General features: G+C 55.2%; 12 protein-coding genes across 12 annotated transcripts; 1 reads left to right on the top strand and 11 right to left on the bottom strand.

Annotated features, from left to right (window-relative positions):
* Nucleotides 1-34: 34 nt before the first annotated feature.
* BU26DRAFT_426259 (acyl-CoA thioesteras-like protein) lies at nt 35-1,209 on the bottom strand (the record flags this gene model as incomplete). Its single annotated transcript, XM_033823660.1, has 2 exons — nt 35-943; nt 1,000-1,209. 2 exons carry the CDS (start codon nt 1,207-1,209, stop codon nt 35-37), a joined length of 1,119 nt encoding a protein of 372 aa, XP_033683888.1.
* A 721-nt stretch (nt 1,210-1,930) lies between these two features.
* BU26DRAFT_564576 (glycoside hydrolase family 76 protein) lies at nt 1,931-3,375 on the bottom strand (the record flags this gene model as incomplete). Its single annotated transcript, XM_033833290.1, has 3 exons — nt 1,931-2,488; nt 2,537-3,237; nt 3,288-3,375. 3 exons carry the CDS (start codon nt 3,373-3,375, stop codon nt 1,931-1,933), a joined length of 1,347 nt encoding a protein of 448 aa, XP_033683887.1.
* A 242-nt stretch (nt 3,376-3,617) lies between these two features.
* BU26DRAFT_308284 (uncharacterized protein) lies at nt 3,618-5,217 on the bottom strand. Its single transcript, XM_033821879.1, has one exon. It carries the CDS (start codon nt 5,117-5,119, stop codon nt 3,860-3,862), a length of 1,260 nt encoding a protein of 419 aa, XP_033683886.1. The 5' UTR covers nt 5,120-5,217; the 3' UTR covers nt 3,618-3,859.
* Nucleotides 5,218-5,316: 99 nt separating this feature from the next.
* Nucleotides 5,317-6,207, top strand: BU26DRAFT_427462 (uncharacterized protein; the record flags this gene model as incomplete). Its single annotated transcript, XM_033823732.1, has 2 exons — nt 5,317-5,550; nt 5,602-6,207. The coding sequence occupies 2 exons, from the start codon at nt 5,317-5,319 to the stop codon at nt 6,205-6,207; spliced, it is 840 nt and encodes a 279-aa protein (XP_033683885.1).
* A 151-nt stretch (nt 6,208-6,358) lies between these two features.
* BU26DRAFT_604844 (uncharacterized protein) lies at nt 6,359-6,901 on the bottom strand (the record flags this gene model as incomplete). The annotated part of the gene is made up of 2 exons (XM_033835546.1): nt 6,831-6,901; nt 6,359-6,778 (listed from the first exon to the last, which is right to left on the bottom strand). The coding sequence occupies exons 1-2, from the start codon at nt 6,888-6,890 to the stop codon at nt 6,359-6,361; spliced, it is 480 nt and encodes a 159-aa protein (XP_033683884.1). The 5' UTR covers nt 6,891-6,901.
* A 558-nt stretch (nt 6,902-7,459) lies between these two features.
* On the bottom strand, nt 7,460-9,264 carry BU26DRAFT_427092 (uncharacterized protein; the record flags this gene model as incomplete). The annotated part of the gene is made up of 3 exons (XM_033823716.1): nt 7,460-8,750; nt 8,800-9,155; nt 9,205-9,264. 3 exons carry the CDS (start codon nt 9,262-9,264, stop codon nt 7,460-7,462), a joined length of 1,707 nt encoding a protein of 568 aa, XP_033683883.1.
* A 660-nt stretch (nt 9,265-9,924) lies between these two features.
* Nucleotides 9,925-12,827, bottom strand: BU26DRAFT_308407 (glycoside hydrolase family 67 protein). The gene is made up of 2 exons (XM_033821881.1): nt 11,241-12,827; nt 9,925-11,185 (listed from the first exon to the last, which is right to left on the bottom strand). Exons 1-2 carry the CDS (start codon nt 12,654-12,656, stop codon nt 10,091-10,093), a joined length of 2,511 nt encoding a protein of 836 aa, XP_033683882.1. The 5' UTR covers nt 12,657-12,827; the 3' UTR covers nt 9,925-10,090.
* Nucleotides 12,828-13,614: 787 nt separating this feature from the next.
* Nucleotides 13,615-16,315, bottom strand: BU26DRAFT_594610 (uncharacterized protein; the record flags this gene model as incomplete). The annotated part of the gene is made up of 1 exon (XM_033834906.1): nt 13,615-16,315. Exon 1 carries the CDS (start codon nt 15,988-15,990, stop codon nt 13,615-13,617), a length of 2,376 nt encoding a protein of 791 aa, XP_033683881.1. The 5' UTR covers nt 15,991-16,315.
* Nucleotides 16,316-17,561: 1,246 nt separating this feature from the next.
* On the bottom strand, nt 17,562-19,151 carry BU26DRAFT_594608 (uncharacterized protein; the record flags this gene model as incomplete). Its single annotated transcript, XM_033834905.1, has 1 exon — nt 17,562-19,151. One exon carries the CDS (start codon nt 19,149-19,151, stop codon nt 17,709-17,711), a length of 1,443 nt encoding a protein of 480 aa, XP_033683880.1. The 3' UTR covers nt 17,562-17,708.
* Nucleotides 19,152-19,570: 419 nt separating this feature from the next.
* BU26DRAFT_540379 (uncharacterized protein) lies at nt 19,571-21,062 on the bottom strand. Its single transcript, XM_033831547.1, has one exon. It carries the CDS (start codon nt 20,912-20,914, stop codon nt 19,685-19,687), a length of 1,230 nt encoding a protein of 409 aa, XP_033683879.1. The 5' UTR covers nt 20,915-21,062; the 3' UTR covers nt 19,571-19,684.
* Nucleotides 21,057-23,054, bottom strand: BU26DRAFT_483983 (amino acid transporter; the record flags this gene model as incomplete). Its single annotated transcript, XM_033825835.1, has 3 exons — nt 21,057-21,966; nt 22,021-22,182; nt 22,239-23,054. The coding sequence occupies 3 exons, from the start codon at nt 23,052-23,054 to the stop codon at nt 21,391-21,393; spliced, it is 1,554 nt and encodes a 517-aa protein (XP_033683878.1). The 3' UTR covers nt 21,057-21,390.
* A 202-nt stretch (nt 23,055-23,256) lies between these two features.
* On the bottom strand, nt 23,257-25,901 carry BU26DRAFT_308206 (uncharacterized protein). Its single transcript, XM_033821878.1, has one exon. The coding sequence runs from the start codon at nt 25,726-25,728 to the stop codon at nt 23,530-23,532; it is 2,199 nt and encodes a 732-aa protein (XP_033683877.1). The 5' UTR covers nt 25,729-25,901; the 3' UTR covers nt 23,257-23,529.
* Between the last annotated feature and the right edge of the window lie 131 nt (nt 25,902-26,032).

Here is a 26,032-nt window from a genome sequence, read left to right as displayed (position 1 = left end):
ACTCCAGCTTCCTCTTAATGCCAACACGGATGCACTACAACTTCGTCCCCGGCTTGAATCGAATCAAGCCATCCTGGATCGTAGTCGCGATATGCGTGCCACTTCCATAATCCCACATACGACTCATATGTAGTCCTCGTCCGCCAGCTGCCCGCGTAGTCCAAGATTCTTGCACAAACCATTTGCGGCCATCTTTATCCCCTCTACCATAGGGTTCGAGATTACAAAGTGGTAGCGACCCTTCGTCGAACAGAGTTGGATCAGCGTTTGGATGATTTGTGCGAGGCTCTGCTGGCATGACGAGGTCTTTTATACCAACGTGGAAGATGACAGTGTGAGAGAGCGAGGCCATTCTAGTGAACTCTCTGCCCAGGGAGAGATGGTTCGGAATGATGAAGAGGGAGTTGCGATCTGATGCGTAGAGGTGTGCACATGCATGAAGATTCGCTTCCCTCGTAACGGAGAACGTGGCTGAGATGGGTGGATATGGCGCGGTTGGCAGCGGAAGCGATCCACGCAGCGTATAGAATATTAGCTGCCTTCGATCTAGCGGCATCCGCACGTCGTTGTACCTCTTCATGTCGACTTTTCGCAGATGTAGGCCTGCTATAGGATTGAAGTGTTCTGGATGTTGTGGCAGATACGTCTCGCGAAAGTATACGGAATCATTGCTCGGCGCCACAGGGTGTTCCATTGGCTCGTCTTCCTTTCCTTCCAGCACAACACGATAGTGCCCCTTCAAATCCACTCTGTGTTGGAAGTCGGTAGGCGAGCCTTCATCTCGTTTGAAGGAGCAGGTGCACGTGAACATGGTGCCCTTCTCCGCGGCTTGAGTGACGGTCACAGTTCGCGTGCAGTAGTTGTATCCGTCACGAATCTTGTGGACTGTATAGACGAAGTACTCCGTGGGCCGGCCACCAAGTGTGAACCAACCGGTGATGTCCTGCCGTGATTGTCAATCTTGCTCAGGGGCTTGAGTCGTCGCTGGGGGTATCGTACATGGATCAGGTACCCTTCGTCCACGGTCTGTGCAGCTGCCCAAGCAGCTTGTGCATACACATGACCGCCGTACGTCCCATTTTCTCCTCCAGTTGGCGAATAGGCCTTGGTTGTAGAGCGAAATGTTCGATCGTCGATTATTTCTAATTGCATTACCTGGTCGAATGGTAGAACGCGACCTTGAGCATCGAAGTAGGGTCGAGGAACCATATTGCAATGCGAATATGGAGCAGTGACAGTGCGGGTGTCGAGGCGAGGCGAAGACACGAGTGTTGATGTTACATGGTGACTGATGAGCGGGTACCTAGGTAGAAGAAGAGCCGCAAAGTGGAAAGTTACCTCGGATCTCTAGGAAGGCGGGGCCGGAGATCCGAACAAGGCCGAATGATCTCCGGTCGATACCTATGCTTCACCCTTTTCAACCAACGCCAAAGCCTCAGCAACCACCTGGGCCGTCCTGCTCTCAGCTGCGATAATTGAATCAGCAACGAAAAAGGTGCTCCAAAATCCCTACTTAGAGCAGACTCACGTCCGAGTAGACTGTCTGGATCACGACTGTTGGTTCCGCTGGTGTTAACCTCGGGGAACTGCTCGCGCCTGAGGAGTAGGAGATTGAAGGTGCTAGAGCTGCTAGAGCTGAGTTGATTTTCTTACCGAAATTCCGTGTATATTCAAGTAAGTACAGGAAAGAAAATTTTGAACGAATACCTATTGACAGGCGCTACAAGGGTGGGATATCTCATCGATTCCCTAATGTCGCGCATCGCCGACGAAATGGACGGACCCGGTTTTGAAGCAGAGATGAAGACTTTGAACGCTAGATTGTGATTCCGGATTCTAATGCCAAAGTCCTGTCATGATTGTCGTACTTTCCATGTGCAGTCCATCCCGGCTAAGGTCGATATACAGAGTCCGAACAAGAGCCTTCCTTTTACAGAAGCAAAACCGCAAATACAGCACCCAGGAATGCCGTACCCCAAGACGCCACGGTCATACCCGCCGCATTTGTGTTTTCCGGACCCGCCGCGCCACCAGTGCCCGATGGACTTCCCGTCCCAGATGCGCTCGGGCTAGGGCTCGTTGAGTTCCCACTCTCCACAGGCTCCGCTTGCGGCCACAGCAACGCCTGCACAGCAGCCATGGCGCTGAATGCTTCTCCCAGGCCGCCATCGTCTACGCTGTCCGCGTCGTCATTCTCCCCAGTCCATCTCAGACCGCAGGTCAAATCGTTGCCATCGCCGTCGCAGTTCGCAGCTGCACCCTTCGCTGAGGCTTGGAGCATCGTGTTGATGGATTCAGAGGCAAAGGGAGCCGCGATGGCAGCGCGAGCGAAGGAACGTACGGCGACGCCCTTGAAGGCCTTTTGGTCAACGTCGCATTTCCCGTTGTTTTCACAGGCGACTTCCGACAGGATGGTGTCATTTTGGAAGACGGAGGAGGCATTGACGAAGCCGGTGACGGCGTCTTTCCAAGTGTTGTCTCCGCTGGTCTGCAAAAGTCAGCAAGCCGATTGCGACGCAAGAGTGGAGAAACTGACTAGGTTGTACAAGAGAGCAGCGCCCTCAGTCAGCATAGCATGGTTACAGGTCCATTGGATGTGATTGATTTGCGAGCAGTTGGCTCTATCGTCGGTACCATCAAAGGCATGGAAATCGGAGATCAAGCCTACGTCTTGCATCCATTGGTAGGCCTCCTCGGCCCATTGCGAGTACGTCTCGTTCTTCGTGAAGAGCGCGAGGCGCGCAGAGAGAAGGAAGAATCCAGCATTCGACCAGGTATTCTTGTAGTTATATCCGTTGTTGAAGGTGAAGATCTGCCACTTCAGGCCGCCGCCGCAGCTCTCCTCATCCCAACGCGCAGCCTGCGTGTTGAATACATTGACGGCGAGATCGACCCACTTTGTTTCTCCACTTGGCTCCGGAAATCCAATTTCAGCAGCCGTCATAGCAGCCAGGCCCCAGGTGGCTTGGTCGGCATTGCCAAGCGTCTTCGTCTGATTTGGGGGCATGAAAGCGTCATAGTCGCCGACTTGATGCAAGATGCCAGTTGATATCAGGTCGTTGAACTGAGAATCGCCAGTCAGGTGCGAGTATTCGAGCAATGATTCCCATACGGCACCGGCCTCCCACCAGTAGTAAGGTTCCTCGAAAAGACCTGGTACCCGCTCTTCCTCGAGATTGTCATTGTAGGATCCAACAATAGCGCTCGCGATTGTCTTCGCCGTGGATTTAATCGAGTCTGCATGTATTAGCAAGGCCTAGCCCTATTACGACTCTAGAAGAACTCACCTAGGCTGTTCACGTCCAAGTCGAGTGCTACGGCGGCATAGAAGGAAAGAGGGAGAGCGAGCGACACAGCGTAGGAACGTAAGAGCATGTTGAATGAATGACGTGAAGCGAAAATGGCAACCAGATCCGAGCAAGCAGTGTGCGGGGATGGAGATGTTTAAAAGTCGATAATGTGCTTAGGTCAGCTCGTGATTCCCTTAGGCGGCCCCAGGCGGCTATCCGTCGCTGACCAGTTAGCGAGTGACAGGGAAATTGGAAGGTTGTGGCGCAGCCCGTTGCCAAGGCTCCGCCCCTTTTCGACCTTTGCCGTGTCCCGCCCGGCACAGCAGCTTCGCCTCTGCGGCAAAGGGGTACAGCACGTAGGTAGGCCTTATTATGCTTAAGAGACCAGTCAACGCTGCCCGTTTCCTTCGCCAGGCGTTTCACGATGCTGGTGTACGCCCCGAAGGAATTCACGGCGTAGTGCTGGCAGCCAAGCGAGGCTGTACTCGGGGTAGAAAGGAACTATTGTCTAGGCCCACGTTACCGTCTGAAACCCTCCAGCCCCAGCATCGTCGCACATTTTGAGGGCCTCATTGGTGCTGCGTCGTCCCACCTAGCCCCATCTTAGCCACCAACGCCTCCGCGATGTCATGAGCGAACTCCGGGTCATTAATAGCGCGTTTGTCTTGGACCACTTTGATGCCACTTCCCGCGAGACCATCCTCCACTGTCTGGAAGAGGGCTGCGTCTGCTTCTGCATCTGCAAAGGGCCCTTCCGGAGTCGATATCATACTGATGCCTCCCATAGGCAACCACACCTCCACCATGTCCGGGCGCTTGGCACGCTCCTTCAACTTGGTGGTAAGGAAATCTCCGACCCGTCGAGCCTCCTCTAGGGACGTCCTCATCAGGGTCACCATATACGTATGCTCGTACAGCTTGCGGTTCTTGTAGCGCTCAGGCACGGTGCTCTTCGGTCCGAAGTTCGTCATATCGGTAGCTCCCACTGATATCACATTAGGTATGCCAGCTTCGGCAGCAGCCTCAAGTCGACTCGGCCCTGCACTCATGACGCCCCCGGTGAGGAAGTCACAGATCTCGGTCGTAGTGAGATCTAGAACGGCATCCAGGCCGCCTTCACGGATCAGGCGCTCCATAGCCTTCCCTCCGTGGCCTGTCGCATGGAAAACGTAGGTTTCGATATCGTACTTCGATTCGAGGTGCTTCCGAATGGCATCCACGCCGGGCGTTGTTACTCCAAACATTGTTATTCCGACTCTTTTCTTTGCGGACGAAGGAGGGGTACTCTCTCTCGACGCATACGACTTTGCCATCCCCGCGATCGCTGCACCCGCATTACTCAGCACATTTCGCAGTACTTGGTTCAGGCCAGCGACGTCTACGACGGAGTACATGAGGGTGATGTCCGTCTCTTCGACGATGGGCCCGGTATCTCCGCTGGCAACCGTGGAAACAATCATTTTAGGAAATCCAATCGGAAGGGCGTTCCTCATCACGGCCGATGCCAGCGAGGTCCCTCCCGACCCTCCAGCTGCAATGGCGCCATGAATGGAGCCTTGCTCCAAGAGCGCTTTCACAGCTTTAGTTGCGCAGTCCGCCATCGTCTGAATAACCTCGCCTCGAGGTAACTCGCTAACCTTGTTCCCTTCGCCGTACTTCTCCAGTAACTCCTTCTGCGTTATGTCGATATCATCATGCTCCGTTCCGCTTCGTCCGACGTCGATGAGTTTTACGTTCACGTCCGGAGCAGCTCGCTGAATCGCCTCGCGAAGGAAGAGCAGTTCTTCCAGCTTCGTATCGCAGGTACCGATAAGCACTACCGTAGCCATGATGAAAGTGGTGGTGAGTTCATCTCAGCGACGCGGAAGATGCGTTGAAGTGGAGATGTTCTGTGTTCCGCCAGAACTTGCTCCTTGTGGAACAGCCCCGCAATTCTTGACGTCACGCCACTCCCCAAAGGATATCAAATCCGAAATCTTCACGAACACCCGTTCAAATCCTTCTATACGATCAGCGAGACATCATAATGGGTCCGCCTACCGGCCGAAAAGAGATATTGCAGAGGCTACGGGCCTCGATAGCGAATGGAAACATCATCGTGGGCGCAGGAGCCGGCATCGGCCTGTCGGCGAAATTCGTCGAGCAAGGCGGCGGCGACCTCATCATCGTGTATAACAGTGGCAGATTCCGCATGGCAGGAAGAGGGTCCCTAGCCGGCTTGATGCCGTACGGGAACGCAAACGACGTGGTGCTTGAGATGGTCTGCCCGCTTCACGCCGCAGCTCGGATATATTGCACTAACACAGAACAGGCCAGCGAAGTCCTCCCAATAGTGAAGAAAACGCCAGTCCTCGCCGGCGTGTGCGCAACCGACCCGTTCCGCTCCATGGACCGCTTCCTCAAGCAACTGAAAGACCTCGGTTTCGCCGGCGTGCAGAACTTTCCCACAGTCGGCCTGATAGACGGCCAGTTCCGGCAGAACCTCGAAGAGACGGGCATGGGCTACGATGCCGAGGTCGAGGTGATTCGCATGGCGCGCGAAATGGACCTGCTTACCACGCCTTACGCCTTCAACGTCGAGGAAGCAAAAAAGATGACGGGAGCTGGTGCGGATATCATCGTGGCGCATATGGGTCTGACCACGTCCGGGTCGATAGGAGCGACAAGCGGGAAGAGCTTGGATGATTGTGTGAAGTTGATTCAGGAGATTCGGGATGAGGCGGCGAAGATCAATCCAGACATCATCGTATTGTGTCATGGAGGACCGATTGCGGCACCCGAGGATGCCGAATATGTGATATCGCGAACGAAGGGTATTCATGGCTTCTACGGTGCGAGTTCTATGGAGCGACTACCGGTGGAGGAGGCGATTACGAATATCACGAAGAAGTTTAAGAGTTTGAAGCCTGGATCGTGAGAAACACGTAGCTCGGACGAGAATGCACAAAATCTTGCACTATGAATTTCTCAATGCCATATCGTCAGATCGTGTGAGCTCCAGAAGTTATTGCAGGACTTCCCGACCACGCCGTATTGTGCGACCATCATCCCACATCCCTCCTCCCCCTTCAATATCCGCCCCTCGCGCCGCCAGCCCTCAAACCCTCCACCCTCACCTTAACATCCTCCGAAAACCCCTCAAACATCCCCCTCGCAGTCCCACGCAGCGGCCACCCCTCCCTAAACAGGAACGTCGCCCACCCATCATAATCCTCCCCATGCACAAACGTCGTCCCACCCTCCGTACTCCTACTTTCCCGAAACTCCCAATAGTGAATCCCAGCGAACGCACCCAGCGCACCGCGGTCATACCAGCGGAACTCGGAGGGCGCGTTGGAAATGACGGCGGGCTCGATAGTTGAGCCTGGGAACTCCGCGTGCAGTCTGTCACCCGGTTGGAGAGCAATGCCGGGCTTGCCGGGCGGGAGGGTGGAGATGTGTTTGATAAAGTTGCTGTGCCATTCTTTGTAGCGGGGGAAGTCGAGGAGCTGAACTACGTTAGGAACGGAGGTGCAGTGCGCGGACGGCTTTATGACTTACTACTGCGCGGACTTCTTCGGGCGGTGCTGCGATCTCTACCTCGACACGAACGGTCGCCATATTCGCAAAACTCAGAAGCTAGTAAGGACTCTACTTCCCAGGAGTTTGCGGAAGGTACGGCTGCCTCTGTGTTTATAGCTTGGTGTCCCGTCCCGTTAGCGTTTAACATCTTACGTGAGACTCGGGAGGCACTGGACCGCTAAGCCCGAAGCAATCCAGAAAGCCATCCTTTATGTAGTTAGGGAATGCAAACGTAATGAGGGTCCATCAGGGCTGGGGACGCAGAATCGCTTTGCTAAAGGGGGAGAAACGGCATCAGAGACTTCGCCCGTAACTCGCACGCTATTTCTTGAACCTGAAATTGTACTTGCCGTCATAGCTTCCCGTTTTCCAACTACTCCGCCTGTAATCGTACAATATAGAAATACTACGCCTACAACCCACCGCACTTTTCTCATCCGTTTGTAATCTCCAAGACACCCGTGCTATTACATGCGCACAGTAGTATAAGAAATACGCACATTCGCCATAATGCCCAACTCCCATCCCCCGCCCTATCCCTACTTCGAGACATGAAAAGTCTACCCGGCCACCAGCCAGCCGTCCCACCCATTCCGTTGCGCGAAAAATCACACCAACCCCAGAACACTCAGCCCCTTGACCCTCCTAACCGCCGCCTCCTTACTCACCTCGCCCTCCGCGCCATGCGCAAGCAGCAACTGGACGATCAGACTGCGCTCTCGGGAGTCGAGCTCCTCAGCCGAGAGAGCGGCATGCAGCGGCGACGCGACATCTTTCGCACTAGCATCGACGTCCGCACCTCTGTCAAGGAGGTACTTCGCTATCGGGTACGCGCCAGGCGTTCTAACAGCAAGGTGCAGCGGCGTCTCGCCCGAGTTATTCGGTCTATCGATGGGTACGCCCCTTTCGGCAAGGAACTGCACATTGGCGAATTGGTTGCCCAGCACTGCTGCGTGGATGGGGGAGAAGTAGCGCGAGTGTGGGGAGGTTTTGGAGGGCTGTGCGCCGTACTCGAGGAGGAGGTTCAAGACGTCGACGGAAAGCTCAAACGCGACTCTTATGAAGAGGGTTCCGAAATCCGGGTCTTCGGTGTTGGGGTTCGCGCCTTCCCACAGGATGCGCTCTACGTTCGCTGCGGATGTGGTGCGCGAGATGTGGCGTAGGTCCCAGTCGATGGCGACTTTTTGGTCTTTGGTAAGCTCGCTTCTCTTGCTATGAGCGATGGCGAGTTTGTCCGATGTGATGTTGAGGTGGATGAGCGAGGTGTCTGAGGAGCTCACGACCGTTGCTGTGGTGTAGGATTTTGAGTGTTTCCCCCCGGGCGGCTTGGCGATGGCTTGGGGCGTGCCTGCCCGCAGGCGGTTCTTTTTCTTTCTCGGGTTTTGCTTTCCTGATGATTGGGTTCGGCTTCCAGAGGTAGTGCTCTCAGCGTAGAAAGTCCCGCGTGAAGGGATGGTTTCTTCGCGGGTTCTCGCTCGTGAGTTTGTCCGCGGATCAGAGATCATGATGTGTTCTGGTGGCATAGTGGGTGAATGCACAATATTGGCAATCCAAGCTCCTATTTCAGTGGCTGAAGCTGCTGGCGGCAATTCAGTCGGAATCGGTATGCCGGTTCGACAACTGTCGCTGGGGGAAAGGTCGAGCGAGTCTAACCGAGAATCTGATCGTTTCTGAGACTCGTCGAATGCGCAGGAATCCTCTAGTATAGATGCGGTGCAGGCTCTGAGCTTATCGAATGAGGCGTATAGTACAGGAAGTCTGCTCTCTGTAAGAGCTTCGGCATGCTCGCGCTCTATATCGATCCTTCTCAGAAGTGAGCGAGTGGCTTTTGGGTCGCTCTCCCCGAGGGAGCACTTCCTCGAGGGGTACACAGTGTGCTTGGATGCAGGGTCGAAAAATCTGAGGCAAGTCAGATCCCGATCTAGGGCTCGCGAAGAGATTGACCTACAGAATGTCGACATCCAAGACAACGTCAAGTGCGGACCTCAAGGCCTCTAGGTCGTGTCGCAGGTTAATCAACTGCGATTCCTTGAAACTATGGAAAGCCTCGCTCCGTGAATCTATGGCAGACAGCTTCACGAAGTGTTTGTGGAGCACCTCAGTCGCAGATGCGCAGCAGTCCAAGATATCGAAGAGCGCATACAGAAGAGGTCTAGGAAATGTCTCGGTTGGGCAGGACGCCGCAAAGTCACCTCGGGCAATGTCGAGCAATAATTTAAGCGCCAGAAGGTCCGTGTTGACTGCGTTGATGTCGTTCCTCGATTCGCGCAGTAGACATGCGAAGCTGCTCGCATCGGCGATAATCTGATAGTTCCCTTCAGCAATTGGACACCATAAGCTACGTATAACCTACCTGAGCGATTCCAGCGCTCAAGGCAGCGCATCTTGCTGCGATGGTGCTGGATGCAGACATCCTGATGTTTTTCGCCACCTGGAATATCGCTAGTCGAGCCGGGGTGGAGCTAGGTCGGATGAGAGACAGGGCTAAGAGTGATCCAGCGGATTAGTGAAATATGTGGGGATGTCATAAGGCTGGCGTGGGACATGGTGTTCTTCCAGAAGGCTCCTGTGCCGAGATAAGTGAAAAAGAACTTTGTCATGGGCCGAGCAGCCATCCCGCAAAAACAAACCAAACCGCGAATCAATAGTTCAGGAACCTGCCGTGCCGCTCCCATGAGCATGGACATGCTCGAATACTCGGGACACCTCCTCGTGGCAGCATATCCTGTTGCATGAGGCGCAGGACGAAGCGATCCCGGTCGAATGTCGATGGGGACGATGCGCCTCCGTGCTGTAAGGCAAAGGAGCGCGTCTTGGCATATGCAGAACACGGACGCACACGTGGGCAGCTATAGGAAGCGCGATAAGGAGAACGTATCATAGTCGTGGAGAAAGCGCTGGCGTCCATTTGAGGCGCAATATGAGACCGTGGTGATGGTTGTGGCTGTCTTTGGGACGCTTGTTACCACGCACGAGCGACCACATCCGTCCTTCCCCGACCCGAGTACGCGAGGCTGGGGACGGAAACCTTATGGTTTGACCATGTACACCCTACCAATGTCAGCACTACTGCCTCAGCCTTGAGGACCTCCGAACGCAAGGGCGCGTACGGCCCAACAGCGGAGAACCTTCCAAAATTGGAAAACAGTCTATATTGACGAACCATTTCAGCCCAAAAGCACATCGTTGAATATATGGGCTCCCTCGATGCATTTAAAAATAGAATCTTCATCGTAGGCTTAGTCGGCTACGCCAGGTGGGAGGAAAGAAATATAGTCGATAGGCGCCGGTTCAATACCATCAGGCTTACCCACAATCTTGAGTATGTCGCCTTTGTTGACCTCTACCCCTCTAAATGTGATGCGGGTCGCCGAATGGCCGTCTAGGTAGATCGAAGGGGCGTGACCTAACTTATCTTCCAAATCACCGGTCCATTGTCCAATTGTTCTATTGTTGAGAGAAAGCTCGTATCGCGCCTTTCCACCGATGAGATCGTAGTAGTTGACGGCCACATCATAGGTTCCCGAGGCGAACGTGACATTAGCGGTCGCTGTTCCAACAGTGGAATTGGAGGTGGTGACGATGGCAGTATAGCCCGACGCGGTGTGGAAGGGATTGACAGCGTACGTCCTGTACCCACTAAGCGCCATTTTTTCGGCTTCGATGCGGTATGGGTGATTCCCGACGCGCTTAGCCTCGTCGGGTATTTGAGATAGGTTGTAGTAGAATTGGTTGATGGAATCGCGCCATACGAGCGAATGGCCTGCCTGATACGTCTGCCTGAAGAGCACATGTTCATATCGTTCGGCGTCTATCTTGCCTTGGAGCGATTCCCATTGCTTGACGAAAGTTTGCGCGGTAGCTGCACCTTCGTAATGCGCGTCGTAAAAGTGCTGGATCGCCGTCTTTCCGGACTTTAGGCGTTGGGTGTAGTTGACATGGTGAAACCATAGCAGGAGGTTGTCCGGTGTAGTGTTGATGTTCTCGTACACCTGAGCGACTGCTGGGGAGTATTGACCGGCGTTCCCTGTTCCATTCTTCACGGTACGATCCATGCCGATGCTGAATGAGTCTGCGCGCGTCCACTGACCCCAGCCATTGCCATCCTGAGAGGCCGGATTTGGACCGAAGTGAGTATACAGAATATCGGTCAAGGTCTGAATGCCGAGGTTCCCGGAGTAGTTCTCGTAAGCTGGCCATGACTTCATGGACATGTCCGTGATCGTGTCCATGACATCGCGGTTGAACCCGAACGTCAAGCGTATCCAACTTCCGAGGACTTCCTCTGATTGGGCTGCAGGATCCCATGCCATGATGCCGTATGCGTACAAGTTCTGCTGCGATTAGCGTCTTGCAATGAAAGTGGCACGAGACACAAGCGGCACTCACAGACATTGCGAGGTGGCTCCCTAACCACGTTGCATTGGTTCCCACGTTAACCACAGCTGCAAATCCGCCTATCGGCCGACTGAAGCGCTCCCCAGAAATGATATCCTTGACTTTCGATGGGCGATCATCAGCTTTCATGTCGAACTCTAGAATCTCCTTCCACAGTGGAGCTAGGTATACCAAGTGGCACTGCTGGCCTAGATATTCTTGAGTTACTTGGAGTTCAATTGCCGTATTAGTCTTGCGCAGCGTGGAGAACAGAGGTGAGGCAGGCTCCCGGACCTGGAAATCGATCGGTCCGTACTTGATCTGGACCACAACGTTGTCATCGAATTTCCCATCTAGATCCTTGAAGAAGTCTACAGCAGCGTTCGCTCGATCGTTCTTCCAGTTTGTTTCGTTGATGTGGTTGTCATAAACGAAGGCTCTGAACATGACAATACCACCATGGGGCTTCGTGGCGCGGGCGAACATGTTGGCCCCGTCGGCAAGTGTGCGATTGTACGTTAAAGGCCCTGGTTGCCCTTCGCTGTTTGCCTTGACCAAATACCCTGCCATGTCTGGAACGCGGGTATATATCTGATCGGTGATGTTGGCCCACCACGCATCAACGGCAGGGTCGAGAGGATCAAATGTGCTCAGGCCGCCAAACGTCTGCGGAGACGCGAAGTTCAACGATATTCCCAGCTGTACTCCGTATGGCCTCATGGCGTCGGCCAGTCTGCCTAAACCATCCATATTTCGCGAGCTCAGCAAAGTAACATTGGCGTTTACATTGTTGATGACGATACCGTTGATGCGTATGGATGCTAGGAGCCGTGCGTATTCGGCTACTCGAGTAGTATTGGTCACCACGAAGCCGTTCTGGAAGAAGATGGACGGGCCTGCATAGCCTCGCTCAATGCTGCCGTCCATATTGTCCCATTGGTTGACCCAACGAATTGGAGCGTGAGGATTGGAGACGTATGAAACAGTCGAGAATTTGGCCTGTGCCAGCCGGGAAAGGTAGTCGAACGCGCCGTACAATGCCCCGCGCTCGTTCTGGCCCACGATTACGACGTTGTCGCCTTCGGTGCTGAGGAAGAAGCCATCCTCCTCAAGGCCATCAGCCTCGTCGAAGTTCCCATAAGCCTTCCTATACGCGTCCACGGTGCCGACGATAATGGCCGGTCTGCTGTTGGAAGTCCCATTGATGCCGAGTTGTTTCCCGAAAATGCCCTTAATGCCGTGCTGGAGCTCCTGTCCAGCGGTGTATACCGGACTACTCTTAGTGCTGTTCAGGGCAATGATTGACGAAGGATGAGAGCGATAGTTGTCGGCCTGGGGCACAGGTGCGTACCGTAGCCACGCTCGAGATCCATCTTCGGCTGTAGCGACAGCAGCAAGCAGAGACAGGAAGAGGTAGACAAAGATCATCTTGTCAGCCTACCTTGGGTTCGCGGTCAGACCCATCAGTACCAGAGACTGTGGTTTCTATTTAAACATCTTTCCTAGGCCAGGCCGTCAATTGGAGGAATAAATGAAGCAATTGGGGTGATATCATAGCGAGAGCAACCGTTCATTCAGGCTAAACAGGCGACGGCGGAACGTTGCGGTCTCAATAGATGCCGTTAGTGTGCGGATAGAAACCCACCAGTTCCTGAACAGGCTTGATGATGCCATCGAACTGTGGAGACGCGGAAGGGTTGCGGGAGGCGTGGGCGGGGAAATAAGCCTCGGCTTTTGAACCGGGCCGGGCCTGTGCGTTAGGACCGACAGTCTAAGAGCTCCCATCTCTAAGGATATCGTAGCCGCGAGATTCTCGATTCAAGGCATTTCTGAATGATTGAGGTGCGCGTTGAGTATTGGCTTTCGAGCAGGATGACGGCCTTCGCGTCGAGATGGTCGGGATGGAGACTGCTGATTAATCTGCGGTATTCCTCTTTAGGACTAGCTTGTTTCAGCCGCCCCCTAGCCCCGCGCAGCCCAGACGACTCAGCCTCTGCCATCACTCCGAGACTCCTCAATCATCGTTCAGGCTCTATCGAGATGCTAGTCACACACGCGCATTACAGACTGAACTTAGACCTGAGATAGCTGCGCCTTCGCCAACTCCAAATGATGCCGGTCCGTTTTATCGCACCTACCGTGCACCGAAAGAGGCGTAAAAGTTTTGGCATTGTGCAAAGGGGGTTGATGAAGACATGTATTATCGAGCCATACTAGCTGAGCATGTGCTCAAGTTGCTCTATCAAGGTCCATTTTACCCAACCCGATTCCCCCCAGCCCAGAATATCCGTCAAACCCCCCTGAGCAAGCACTACTGACGCAGGGCATACCCGCCAGAAAACGCCAAAGGTCATTATTGACCCATCGATCCAAATCTCCAAGCAATCTACTCCTTCTGCTCCTCGTCCTCCTTCAGCACCTTCATCTCATATTCGCCTCCCGGACCGTATCGATTCTTGTCCATCCAGGCACCCACCGGCGTTCCTTTCCGCGGAAACATGTGCGAGTTGTAAGTCCGGAGAGTCGTCGGCGGAGAAGCAGTCATAGCGCGGGCAGTACGCTCTCGCTCATGCACCTTCCTTAGATCCTCCTCCGAGGCCTCACGAGACAGGCCACCCAAATGCGCACGGATGTTCTCCTTGGAGACGATTCGCGGTCCTAGAGGACGTAGCGGTTCTTCGTTGTGGAGTTGCTCGGAGCGCGCCGCGCCCGCGATATCGCTCTTCGAGTTGTAGCGCGTCGGGTTCTTGGGTGGCACTGGAGGCGGGGAATCGTCACCGGGCCGGGGCGCACCCTTTGGCGGAGGGCTCGGAGAGTCACGACCAGGCCATGGGACATGCTGTGGGGGTCCGGGCTGGGGAAAGCGGGATTGGTTGGACGCCGTGCGGAGGTTACCACCATATGGGACAGGCTGGATCGGCGCGGGGATGCGTGAGGGACCCGGCACGGTACGGTCTCGCTGGTAACCGTCATGTTCCAGCGTGGCATGCATCTTGTCGGCGATGAAGTTGGGGGTAATATCCTGCTCGTACCCAGTACCCTCGTAGCTCGGATAGCGAGGACCATCGTCCTCACCTTTGCCGGCAGGCGGCAACTCCTCGTTGGAAGCTTCCGGCCCCCGGAGCGCCAGCGGTGGCGGAATCGCACTCAGTTGGTTCATAGGCAAGTGCTCCTCTATGTCCGAATCATCATATTCGCCATTGTTCAACATCGTACTCAAAGTTTTCGGTTTCTCCTCCACGAAAGGGTTGGACTCCCGGATCGAGTTGTATACACCGTCCGAGGCCTGCCTCTCGAAGCTAGGTCTGAAGCTCGGCAAGGGAGAGAGATTGAACGAGGACTCCTCGAAGGACTCATTCAAGCTATCCGTATCTCGCTCCGTTATTGTCTCCGGATACTGTCGGGGCTCTGGCGGCGTGCGTGGGAGCTCGAATGGGCGCGTGATGCCGTGACTAGGGCTCTTCGGGCCCGCCGTCGACGGCTTCGGTGATTTTGGCACGCGCCCATACATACCGTATGGCACGTACTTCTCCAGTTTATCCTGCATCTTGTTCTTCCTTGTGGGGGTGCGAGGGACCTTCGAGCGAGGTGATGAGGGAGACCGGCGGCCAGAAGAGAAGCTCATCAAACTGCGAGACCGACGAGGTGAGTCAATGCCCGAGGCAACACTACCAATACCCTGGCATCCCCACATGGGGCTCTCCCTACCGCTGATCTTTCGACCGACAGGATTCTTCTGCTGTAAGTTCTTTTTCTTCAATGCAATCCAGTCCAATAATCCCGCCCGGTTCTTGGGCCGCTCGATAAGCTGACCATATTTCGGAAAGACCTGACGCAGCTCCTGCTGGGCTTCTTCAAATTCGTCGGGCTTTTTAGCGTCAGGTTTAGCCTGAGGCAGAGCCTCCTTGTCGCGCTGCTTCGGGATCGACAGTATGCGGAGCGGAGTAGAAGTAGTGGGCGTAGGCACGTTCTTCTGTAGAACACCAAGTTGGCTCGGGCGCTGGCTCTCGATGTACAGCGCAAGCCGCCCGTAATGCTGTTTGCCATTGATGCCGTAGGAGTCTCGGACCGCGTCGACAATAGGCACGAACACTTCCTTCCACGCCGTGCACACATTTCGGAGCTTGAAGTATCGAATACCCGTTTTGTTGGAGATTTTGCCCACCTCGAAGAGCTGCAGCATCCAAACATACATTAGCTTCTCCCACTCTTCCGCACCCCAGCCGGACTTGTCGATCTGCCGCCCATAGTCATTCTGACTAACGTTATCCGTGTAATCTGGAGAATTTATATCGCCGCGTGAGTCGTATCGACACAGCCCCTCATCGAAATGCGTGTAGAACCATAGGATGTCCATGCCCGTGATCTTGCCCGGCTCCGACGCGCGCTTCTCGGGCGGCTGCAGAAGGAAAAACGAATCGCGGAATTCAGCCCACGGGACCAGGAATGACGGCTTCCCCAGAAAAAAGTCCTCGAATGCCTGGGGTTCAGTCAAGTTCAAGAGCTGGAGGGCTCTCTTGAATTCCGGTGATATCTTCTCTTTGCCGGATTTGCCCTTGACAGCGTCGGAAAGACGGTCGCGCAATGGCGTGGCGCTCGGCGGAGAGGCATGGAAGGAGACGAGCCGTTGCATCTTGTCGTGAATGCTCGATACAACGATGCGCACAGGTTGTATGAGCGACTTGGGGCGCAGATGTAGATGCGGCCTGGGAGGGTCATGGCCGAGGAGATTAAAATATCGGTGCGAGGGCGGCGGTGCCATGGCGACGGCGGCGGTGTTGCTGTGGTGAAGGAGCGGAGCGGGAGCTTGCAAACGCAGGTCTGTTGGGAGTGAATGCGGTGTGCGTTGCGGTGAGGAGGGTTTGCACCGAAGGTCAGGTGGGCGGGGTGTGACTCGACGGTCATGGCGTTGCTCATCATCGTGATTTTGGATTCACTGCGAACTGGACGAATTATGCGGGGTGGTACTTCCATCTCGACCACCTTCGTCGACTTCCTCGGGATTCCTCCGATACACGATATGTCTATACACTTTCCGGCAATCGCATCAACAAGCCGTTGCAATCTTAGAAGCTAATTCGAGGCAGTGAAGGTGAACAGAGTGGACGATACCATTAGCCAGGGGGGACCGTCGGGGACCGGCAACGATGCACTAGGATACAGCTAGCGAACAACGTCGACATCAGAAGGATCTCATAAGAAGGTGAGATCTTTCTGCCTCGGCGATATACTCTCACCAAGCTATAGCAAGACACGACATTGAAGTGCGGGACAGAGCGCCTCTAATCGCTCGGAAATACGCGGGAGCAACCTTGCACCGGAGCCATCGCATTTAAGAAGAGATACACCTCCCCGTTTCGAGGTCTACACTGAAAGCACCAAGAACAATAGCCAGCCCTCGGAGCAAGCCAAAGCGTGTAAGTCCATTTCATCAGAGTTCAATTACAGACGTTCACCAGCCGCGAAGGGCATCAGAGGAGGTAAACGCATAACCACTATCGCCTCACATCCCCGCACCGCCTTCTCGCCCTCTTGGGACCCCACCGCCGCCCCTCCCATTCAAGCAGTGCTCTCCTTAAAGTCCTCAAAATCCTTATCCAGCATCTCCTCCAGCAATCCCCTGTACACCGCCTTGGTGCTCTGGGTCCAAGCCACCATCGTCGGTCCCCTTCTGCTTCGCACCCGCTCCATCATATCCACCGCCCGCTTCAACTCGTAGTCGATATACTCGGTCATTTTGATGACCTTGTTCGCAAACCAGCCCAAGTTGTTGTTGAAGAGATATTCGCGCTCTGCGAGAGTCTCTTTCAAGGGTTGGATCATCGCTGCGGGCAAGTTCCATTTCTCGAGCTGCGAGATGTGTTGTTCTAGCTTGTGGATGGTGTGGCGGCGGCGGCTAATTTCGTCCGCGGCGTCATCGGGAGCGGAGGCCTGTGCGCTGGCCGCTGTGTCTGTTCGCGAGGTCGACATTGTGTTGCTGGTGCGGTAGCTGGTGATGTCGCTGAGGTAAATATGTTAGAGTTCGCTTGAGCGCCACATTGTTGTTGTAGGATACCCACATTGGAGTTGCTAGAGGAATGAGTTGCGGTAGAATCGCGGAGTAAGAGCTGGAGTGAGGCGAGCTTGCGAATTTCTGTGAGCGCGAAGGAAGGAGAGGTGGGGGGTTCTGGCCTATGCGCGACAACACTACATCCGCCAAGAAACAGCCTCGGGACTAGTGCCACTTAGGAAATCGCAGTGAAAGGGAACTACGTCCCCGCAGTAAACCCGGTCGACATCTACCCCGTCAAGCAACCAACAGAAGACAGTCATCACGCACGCAAACGGGATAAATTCCGACCTTAGAAATGCCATTTGAGCGCTAACGAGCTAACCAACAGCCAATTCGGTGTAATAATCCACCGGGGTAAGAATACCGCTGAGCCCAAGCTTATCATATTATTTCCAATGCCTGCCTCCTGGAGACGGCGCAATGTGGAGTTACAATGCCATAGTTTTCGAATCCTTCCTCTCGTCGATAGATTCCACCTTTTTGGGATCTTCATTCTCCTTTAGAGAATGCATGTCGACTTCGTGCTCTTTGGATTCATCGGGCTGGTTTAGAGACTTCGTGCTAGCGTCCTGCTTCTCGGGCTCGTCGGGTTGGGTTAGGGACTCGACGTCGATATCCTGCGCTTTAGGATCAATGCTCTCCTTCAGAGACTTCATGTCGGCATCCTGCTCCTTGGGCTCGTCAGGCCGGCTCAGGGACTTGATGTCGAATCCCTGCTCCTTGGACTCGTCGAGCTCCTTTAGAGACTTCATGTCGACGTCTTGCTCCTGGGAATCGTTGGGCTTCGTCAGGGACTCGATGTCGACATCTTTCTTCTTGGGCTCGTCATCCTCCTTCAGAGACTTCATATCGATATCCCGTTCCTGACGCTCGTCGTTCTCTTTCAGAGACTTCATCTCCACCTCTTCAGACTCATTCCGCTCCCCGAGACTCTTCGTCTCGACATCCCCCTTCTCCTTCCCCTTCCCCTCCTCCTTCTTCCCCACCTCCCCCATCCCAGCCTCCCCCTCCACACACCCCAACAACCGCCTCCCCTCCACCAGCACGCCCTTCACCCCCGCCCTCACCATCGCCACCAACACAACATTCGTCTCATCCCCATCCAGCTTCTCCAACCTCGCACTCACCAGCTCCAGCGTCTTCATCCTGCGCGCCACCTCCGCGGGATGCGCCTCTGCCTCATCCCTCGCCTCCTCGAGCGCCTTGTAAAGGACGCTTAGCGCGGCTTCGATCGTCTTCGTGGTGTCTTTGATAGAGTCGGCGCTCCACGCCGCGGCGCCGCGCAGCAGGATGGCCTTGCAGTCTGCGATGGCGCGGGCGTGCGGGCCGGCGGGGTGCAGGGTCAGCATGGCGGAGGAGATGGGGGAGGGTGGGGGAGTGGGGGCGTCCTTAGCGTCGTCGACGGCGGAGTCGTTGATGACGGTAGAGTTGGAGGAGGAGAGATGGAGCGGGCTGACCGGCTTGTCGTTGTTGTCCAGAGGGGATTTGCGGCCGTCCTTACCTCCTCCAGCGCTCGATCGCGCAACATTCGGAGGGGGCGGCGACGCGAACTGCGCCGGCGACGAGTCGTAATCGGTAGCAGTCGTCCCTCCCGCCAGCGACCTCACCGACGCGCCCTCATCCGTCGTGCTAGCCACAGCCTGCGAGCTAACATCCGCGATCCCAACGCTATAGCGCGGGAACAAGAGGCTCACGTCGTCGGAGTCGTCATCGTGCTCCTGCACGCTAACGACGACTTCATCATCCCGCCTAATACCGCCGAGCGGCGGCTTGGCGCTGGCATCGGGAGGAGAGGAACACAGCTCGCCGGATTCTGGGGAGGACATGACGAGGCGCGCGAGCTTCTGGATGCAGGTGCGGATTAGCGGCATGCTGGAGGGGGAGAGGGAGGAGAGTAGAAGTCTCACGAAGATGTATGAGAAGAGAAGAGTGGGTTGGATGCAGATGCGAGGATTGGATGTCTGTGTGTGTGTAATGAGTTTGTTGTGTAATGCAAACGCGGTTGTTGGATGAGTGTGGTGGAGAGCCGAAGTTCAGTTCCAAGGTTGTTTGTTGAACTGGAAGAGTGCGATGACAACAACATAATATGCGTCGCGCAGTTTCCGTAAGAGCGTGGGAAAGAACGGCGATGCGGGAAGTCAAGGTACCTAGGTGAAGAGCGAGAAGGAGACTGGGGAAGCAGCAAGCCGAGGGATTTCTAAAGTGAAGGAAGCCCTGCTGGCCACTGGCGAAAGGTCTTTGCACCTTCAGGTAAGTTTGACTAGCTAGATAATCGTCATGCAATATAGTACCCAGAGAACACCATGAAGTCCTTCAGTTGATGCTATCGCACACTAATGCTATATAATACACTCCCCTTCCCGTACCATACCATACCCACAAGTCCCGCTCAACCATAAGCCACCTATTTCTTCGACTCATCCTTCGCCTTCTCGGCCACCTTCTGCGCCTCGTCTCCCTTCCTCCGCAGCACCTCTGAGATCTCATTCACGGCATCCTTCATTATCCTCTGCGCCTCATCGCCATGCTTCTGCGCCACCTCCTGTATCTGTCCCAACTTCGGAATGATCTGATCGCCGCCCGGAATCTTATTCAGATACTGATCGAGCCCGCCAAACCCGCTATCCTTAGCTTTGCTCGCCGCGCTCTTGACGTAGCTCTCCAGGTCTCCCGTGTCGCCGTTCTCCACGGCCTTTTTGATTTTCTGGTAGAGCTCTTGGACATTGCCTTGTTTCAGGGTATCCGCGTTCTGCTCGACCAGTTCCTTGACTTTGGGGTTCGTGTCGAGGTAAGGCTTTGCCTGTTCCATGCCCTTCTTCCAAGCCTCGTCACCGAGCTGCTTGACCTTGTCGACTTTTTCCTGCACGATCTTCTGCACCTTCTGGATGTTCTCAGCGCTCATGCCAGTCTTGATCACATCCTGAATCTGATCCCAAGTCTTGTCGACCTCCTTCTTCGCCTCCGGGCCGTAGTTGCGTCCCATTTCCTTCAGCTGGTCGAGGTTCCCACCCACCTTCTCCTTCAACTGCGGGTGGTTGTCCATAATCTGCTGCGCCGCATCGCCGGCGAGATCGCCTATGCGGCCGAGGTGCTTGACGATGGTGTTCCACGCCTTCTGCGCGGTGAGAATGCTGATTTCTCCGTTGCGCGCTACGTCCTGCAGTTCCGAGTATGCGTCCCTCACGATGTTGTCGACCTCGTCGCCGTGCTTCGCGCGGATCGCATCGAGGTCCTCGAAGGCGGTATCGACGTAGCCTCGCGCACCCGGGATGAAGACGGCGTAGCTCTTTGCAGCGTCTCGTAACCAGTTCAGCGCTTCATTGGGCTCTGGGGTAGTCTCCTTGAGCTTCTTGGAGGCCGATGAGACGTAGTCTTTCGTGGTCTTGGTTGTTGTGAGGAGTTCGCGGGCTCCTGATTGCCGGTACCAGAGGTAGCCGATGGTGAACGTTGTGAGAGAGCCGGTGAGCGCGCCAATCACGGCAGGAGATGCCGAGCTAGAGGAAGTGGCTCCAGAGGAAGTAGATTGAAACCGGGAAGCTTGCATGCGGATACGAGCATTGGCCGATCGTGGGACTGGACGCCGGGCGCAGCGAGCTGCACAGGACGCATTCGAGGCGAAGCGTTTGGATATCATTGCGGCAATGCTTTGTAGAGAGGCCGGCGAGGTGTGGAAGACGATGTTGTTGTTCCTCGTTCAAGAGTAATTGAGGATGAGTACAGAATGTCGTGCGAGAAAGACGGTTTAAAGGTTAAGCAAATTCTTTCCAAGCTCGTGTCGCATACTGTGACGTAGCCATGACAGACGCTTGCCCGCACCAGCCCGCGGCAACAACAATGACGATGGGGAATTGGGAGCGGGCGCTAGGCCGATCATGGTTCGCGACATGCAAGGGACTGGCCTCTCATTGGCTATGTTTGTCTCCATGGATGAGCTTAAGTTTAAGCTTAAATCCGACCCCGCGATTGCAGAAGATCGCCCGTGATTTGGCGTTGCGTCATTTCTGAAAGTTCTACGATCCTCGTAAGATTTTCAAGACCCAACTCGAGACAGAAAGTCAACCTCACACTTGCAGTCCTAACAAAATTGCTCCTCCATCCATCTCACACCAGTCACCGCCTCAGCCCCCTCCTCCTAACAAAATAAAACGCCACGCCAACCGCCCAAACACCCACAAGAATCCCCGCCTGCACCGGTGCAAACACCGCGCCCCTCACCAGCACGAACCCGCTAATTATAGCGAAAATAACAGGAATGACGATAAAAGGCTTAACAGGCCGCCTCAGCTCCGGTTCCCTGAAGCGCAGAACGATAGCCCCCAACACTGTCAAAAAGAAAAAAGCATACTCGGCCAGCCCATTCAGCGTCAGCAGAATCCGCATATTGCCCAGCAGGATATATACAGCCGAGAGCACGGTGTTGAGGATAAGTGCGTTGATGGGAGATTCACCCTTGTCCATCGCTTCGTCGGCGTCTTCTTCGCCTTCGGTTGAGGATTTGGAGACCTTGAACGGCCCGATCTGACCAACTGTGCCGAGGACGCGCGGGATCCAGGACTTGTTTGCGGCGGCGACGGTCATGCGGCCTGCGACGAAGGAGTTTCCGAGCGCGGAGCCTGCGATGACGAGGCAGATGAGGATTGTGGCGAAGTAGGCGACGCCTTTGCCGAGGAAGTGTGTTACTGCGGTCTGTTTATCTGCATCAATGACGGTTATTTGAGAAAGGGGGCTGGGTAGACTTACAACAGCAGCAGCATCCGTGGTGGACACAACCCTCCAGGGCAGCAGAACGTAGTAAACCGCATTCGCGGCAACGTAGCACACAATAATCGTCGGGATCGCCGTATTGATCGCCAGCGGGAGCTGATTCTTCGGATTCCTCAACTCAGCCGCAACATAGTTCGCCTGGCACATTCAATCAGCACATCAAACCCCACTCCCCTAACGCACACAGCACATACCTTATCCCACCCCGAATACGCCCAAAGCGCCCCATAAAGCGCCGTACTATAAAACCCCAAGCTCTGCCACGTGCCCACGCCCCTCCAATCAAACAAACTCCCATCCGGCAACACCGTCTCGCGCGGCTCAAACCACCCTCGTTCATGCCAGTCCCCACCGCCAAGATCCTTCCCCCTGTCAAAGAGAATAGCGACAACAGTCAGCCCCGCCACGATCAGCAGAAAAATGGTCAACAGCTTAACCGCGACGAAAAACCCACTGAGCCGCGTGCTCGTCTTCGTACTGATCGAATTCGCCGTCGTAACAACCACAAGCACCAAAACAGAAAGTAACTTGTGCGTGATCGGCGGATGCGGCTCGTTAACGCCAAAGGAGGAGTATATAGACTCCACAAAGACGATGCAAAGGATAGCAAGCGTCGCCGGCATCGTGGCGACGATCCAACTCCACGCCGCCATGTAGCCCCACACTTCGCCGTACATGTAGGTTAAATAGGGCTGGATGCCTCCCTCGCCGGGGAACGTGGTGCCCAGCTCGGCCATGGTGAGCGCGCCGGTCCATGCGACGATGCCGCCTAAGAGCCATATTAGAAGCGCGGCGCCGGGAGAGGGCACGTTGGCGTCGATGGGGCCTGGGGAGGAGAAGACGCCTGAGCCGATGACGATGGAGATTAGGAGGGCGAAGCCGTCGAGCGCGCCGAGGCGGGCGGCAAATGTGCCGCGGGGTAATGCATTGTTTTCGTTGTTGGCCCTTGAAGCGTCTGGCGAAGATGCGTCTTCGCGCCTTATGAGAGGGCTTGTTTCTGAAGGAGCCATTTGGAGTGGTGGAGGATGAGAAGTGGAGGAGTCATGAGGTTGGCGTTGATCGTTAGCTAATTAGCCGAGACGGTTGCGTGATGCAGATGGTCATGTGATGGCACCTCATCTATCTGCACCTTAGGTGTTGGTTTTCGAGCTCACGGCATCTCTAAGGCAAGCAGTGGCCCTGTAGCACGATGCCAGGAATGACACAAGCAGAGGACATTCAAAGAGTAGGTGAGCGGAGGCTCGGAACAACGCCCATCAGTACTGATACATTAACAAAAGGAAGAAACTACAGATACTACAGACAGGGTATAACTAAGCAGAACCCCCAAAAATCCCATCCTGAGGCCCGGAGCTCGGAAATAAGCTCAGCTCTCGCCATGGAACCTACTTTCCCCTGCTCCAAATTACCGTTTGCATTAGACTCAACATCCCGCTTTCCCCACGCTCATGCTTTCCATCTAATACGAATTATCTCGTCCGCACTCTACGCAGCGATCTCCAAAGCCGGAACACTAAATCCATACCCATCGGTATGCCCCTCCGTGTCTTTCGGACTAATCTCCACCCTCAGCGTAATATCCAGTCCGTATTGCCCACACAGGCCCGTGGCTTGCAATCCTGCCGCAGCCGGATGTCCCGTGCCCGCGCCCTGCTCACCAGCATGCATCGGCTTTCTCGCATTAGCCTTTGCATCGGGAGGGGTAGACGTCTGTGCCGGCGCTGCTTCGCCGTTCGTTGTGGGTGCTGCGACTGGCGCCGGAGGGGCAGCGGAAGCCGACGACGTAGGCGTGGGATGCGACTCGCAGATGATGGCGTAGTTTCGCGAGGGCATGGTGGCATGGTTGGCATTGCTCGTTTTGCTCTTGACGTCGCCGTTTACGGCACCGTTGGTAGCCCCGTTCGCCGCACCATTGCTCTTGGTGGGAACCCCTGGATCGCGGTCGAAGATCTCGAGCAGCGTCTCATCCGTGTCGTGGTCCAGATGATGAATCTTGTTGCGGCTAGCCAGCAGGTTCGCCACAGCTTGCGGCGGCGGTTTGTTCGTGATAGCAGAGCTGATCACATTCGGCATGTATCGGTGATCCTGCTCCGCCGGGATACCCAGCTTCGGTTTGGAGTAGAAGCGACCGATGGCTGCGAGATGGACATCGCCTCCAAGAATCGTGACTCGGGCCGAGTGCGATTTTGAGAACTTCTGAAGCGCGTGGACCAACTCCCGGCGTTCGTGCTTGTGTTGATGTGCGGTGTAATGGTCGTCCAGATCATCAAGCAAGTCGACGCTCCCATCAAACTTATTGAACAGGCCGCCGGCGACACCGAAGCGCTTGTGTAGGAACTTGATCGGGCCAATGAGCGGAGAGCGGAAAAGGTTTTCTAACCACTGCAGACGCGGGTATGCGATGGGCACACCGAGAAGAAGTACCAAGTGCTTCAGGTTCTTATTGGCCGAGAACTCCTTGTCCAGCCGGTCAAAAATCATCTTGTACGTCTCAGGGTAGTTGACTTGATGTCGTGTGCGCTCCGTCCGGGCATCAATACCAACGAAAGCAATGCGCGCACCGAGCTGGCAGTAGATGCTCCGGCTGCGCTCTTCGACATACGGTCCAGGCTTTGATCCAATCATGTACGATGGATCATCTAAGTCGTCCGTCATGACGAACGTATTCTTGAGCTGCACAGGATCGACCGGCGTCCCGTCTGGTCCCACATCCGTCGTGTTCGGCGCATCGGTCGTAAACGTGCTCTTCGGAGGCGCCATGTGGTGCTGAAAGAGGAGGTAATACTTGTGCGCGACGCCGCCAATACCTCTGAAAACGGCGCACCGCATGAAACGATCCGTGTACGAGCCGAACCCATCAATGATATCATGGTCATCCCAAATGTTGACCTGCGGAATCTGTCCGTTCGCCGTGGCGAAGGGCTTTGTGCCGTACCACTGAACGTAGTTCTTGTAGTAGTACTCGTCGCAATCCGCGCGCAGCTTCTCGCCGAAGAGGAACTCACGGCGCTTGTGCGGATTCCCAATTTCCGTCCAGGGCCTGAGCGGACCGTCGCCCACACGCACACCGTCGTTGTAGATTTGGTCGCCGCCACCGATCATGACGTGGAACGGTTTCTGCGCATGCATACGGAGCACATCATTCCACAGCGAAGGACCCTGCCAGGTTTCCATATCCGTGCCGACGCTGAAGCCGTTGCAGGAGTGGAAGAGGATGCGCATTGACTGCGCAACCGACGGGACAGCGAAGGTTTGCGGCATTCCGGTCTCCTTCTCGTCCACGTATGTCAGTCCATTGATCTTGTATTCCCACCGCGACTCGAATTCCTGGAACGGCAAATCGATCGTGAAGCGCCAGAAGGCCTTGTCCGAGTCCTCGTACAGCTTCTCGCCGGCAAACCTTCTGCTTTCTGCGCGCGTAAACGCCGCGTTCCTTGCGGTTGCGTCGATGGCGCCAGCAAGAGACAGAGTGAGTTCCGGATGTTGTTGCCCAGGTGTGGTTACCACCAGGACGCTGCCATGCCAGGTTGGCGAGCCTGACCGTTCATTGCTCATGCGTCTGTAGTTGAGAAGCGGGCCACAGATGACTTCTAGCTTGTTGGATGTGCTGAGGACCTGTGGACCGGCTCCGATGCCAGTCGCGCCGCTTGGGTCGGTATGGGGCGATTCTATGGAGGCAGCCATTGAGGCGGTTGGGTGAAGCGCAGTGCGCAATGCAGAATTGCAAGAGAAGCTATGCGCGGAGCGAAGGGTATCTCCTGTCGGTATTACCAGTCAGCAAGCGCATTGAGTCAACATGGCGCCACAGCGCGCACCGGTCCGTAATGACTATACTCACCCCGAGTCTCCCAAGTGTCCGGCGGTGCTCAGCTACGGCGCAGTCTGGAAGCTCAACGCTTCAGATCCCAGCCTGGCGCAATTGAAGAAATAGCAAAGGAAAGACGATGAATATTACTGTCGCTTGGGAGAGAAGGCTGAAGGAAAGACG

The sequence above is a fragment of the Trematosphaeria pertusa genome (assembly GCF_010094035.1).
Source record: "Trematosphaeria pertusa strain CBS 122368 unplaced genomic scaffold BU26scaffold_7, whole genome shotgun sequence".
NCBI lineage: Eukaryota > Fungi > Ascomycota > Dothideomycetes > Pleosporales > Trematosphaeriaceae > Trematosphaeria > Trematosphaeria pertusa.
The sequence above is the reverse complement of the archived record's forward strand: the minus strand, read 5'-3'. Positions and strand labels throughout refer to the sequence as shown.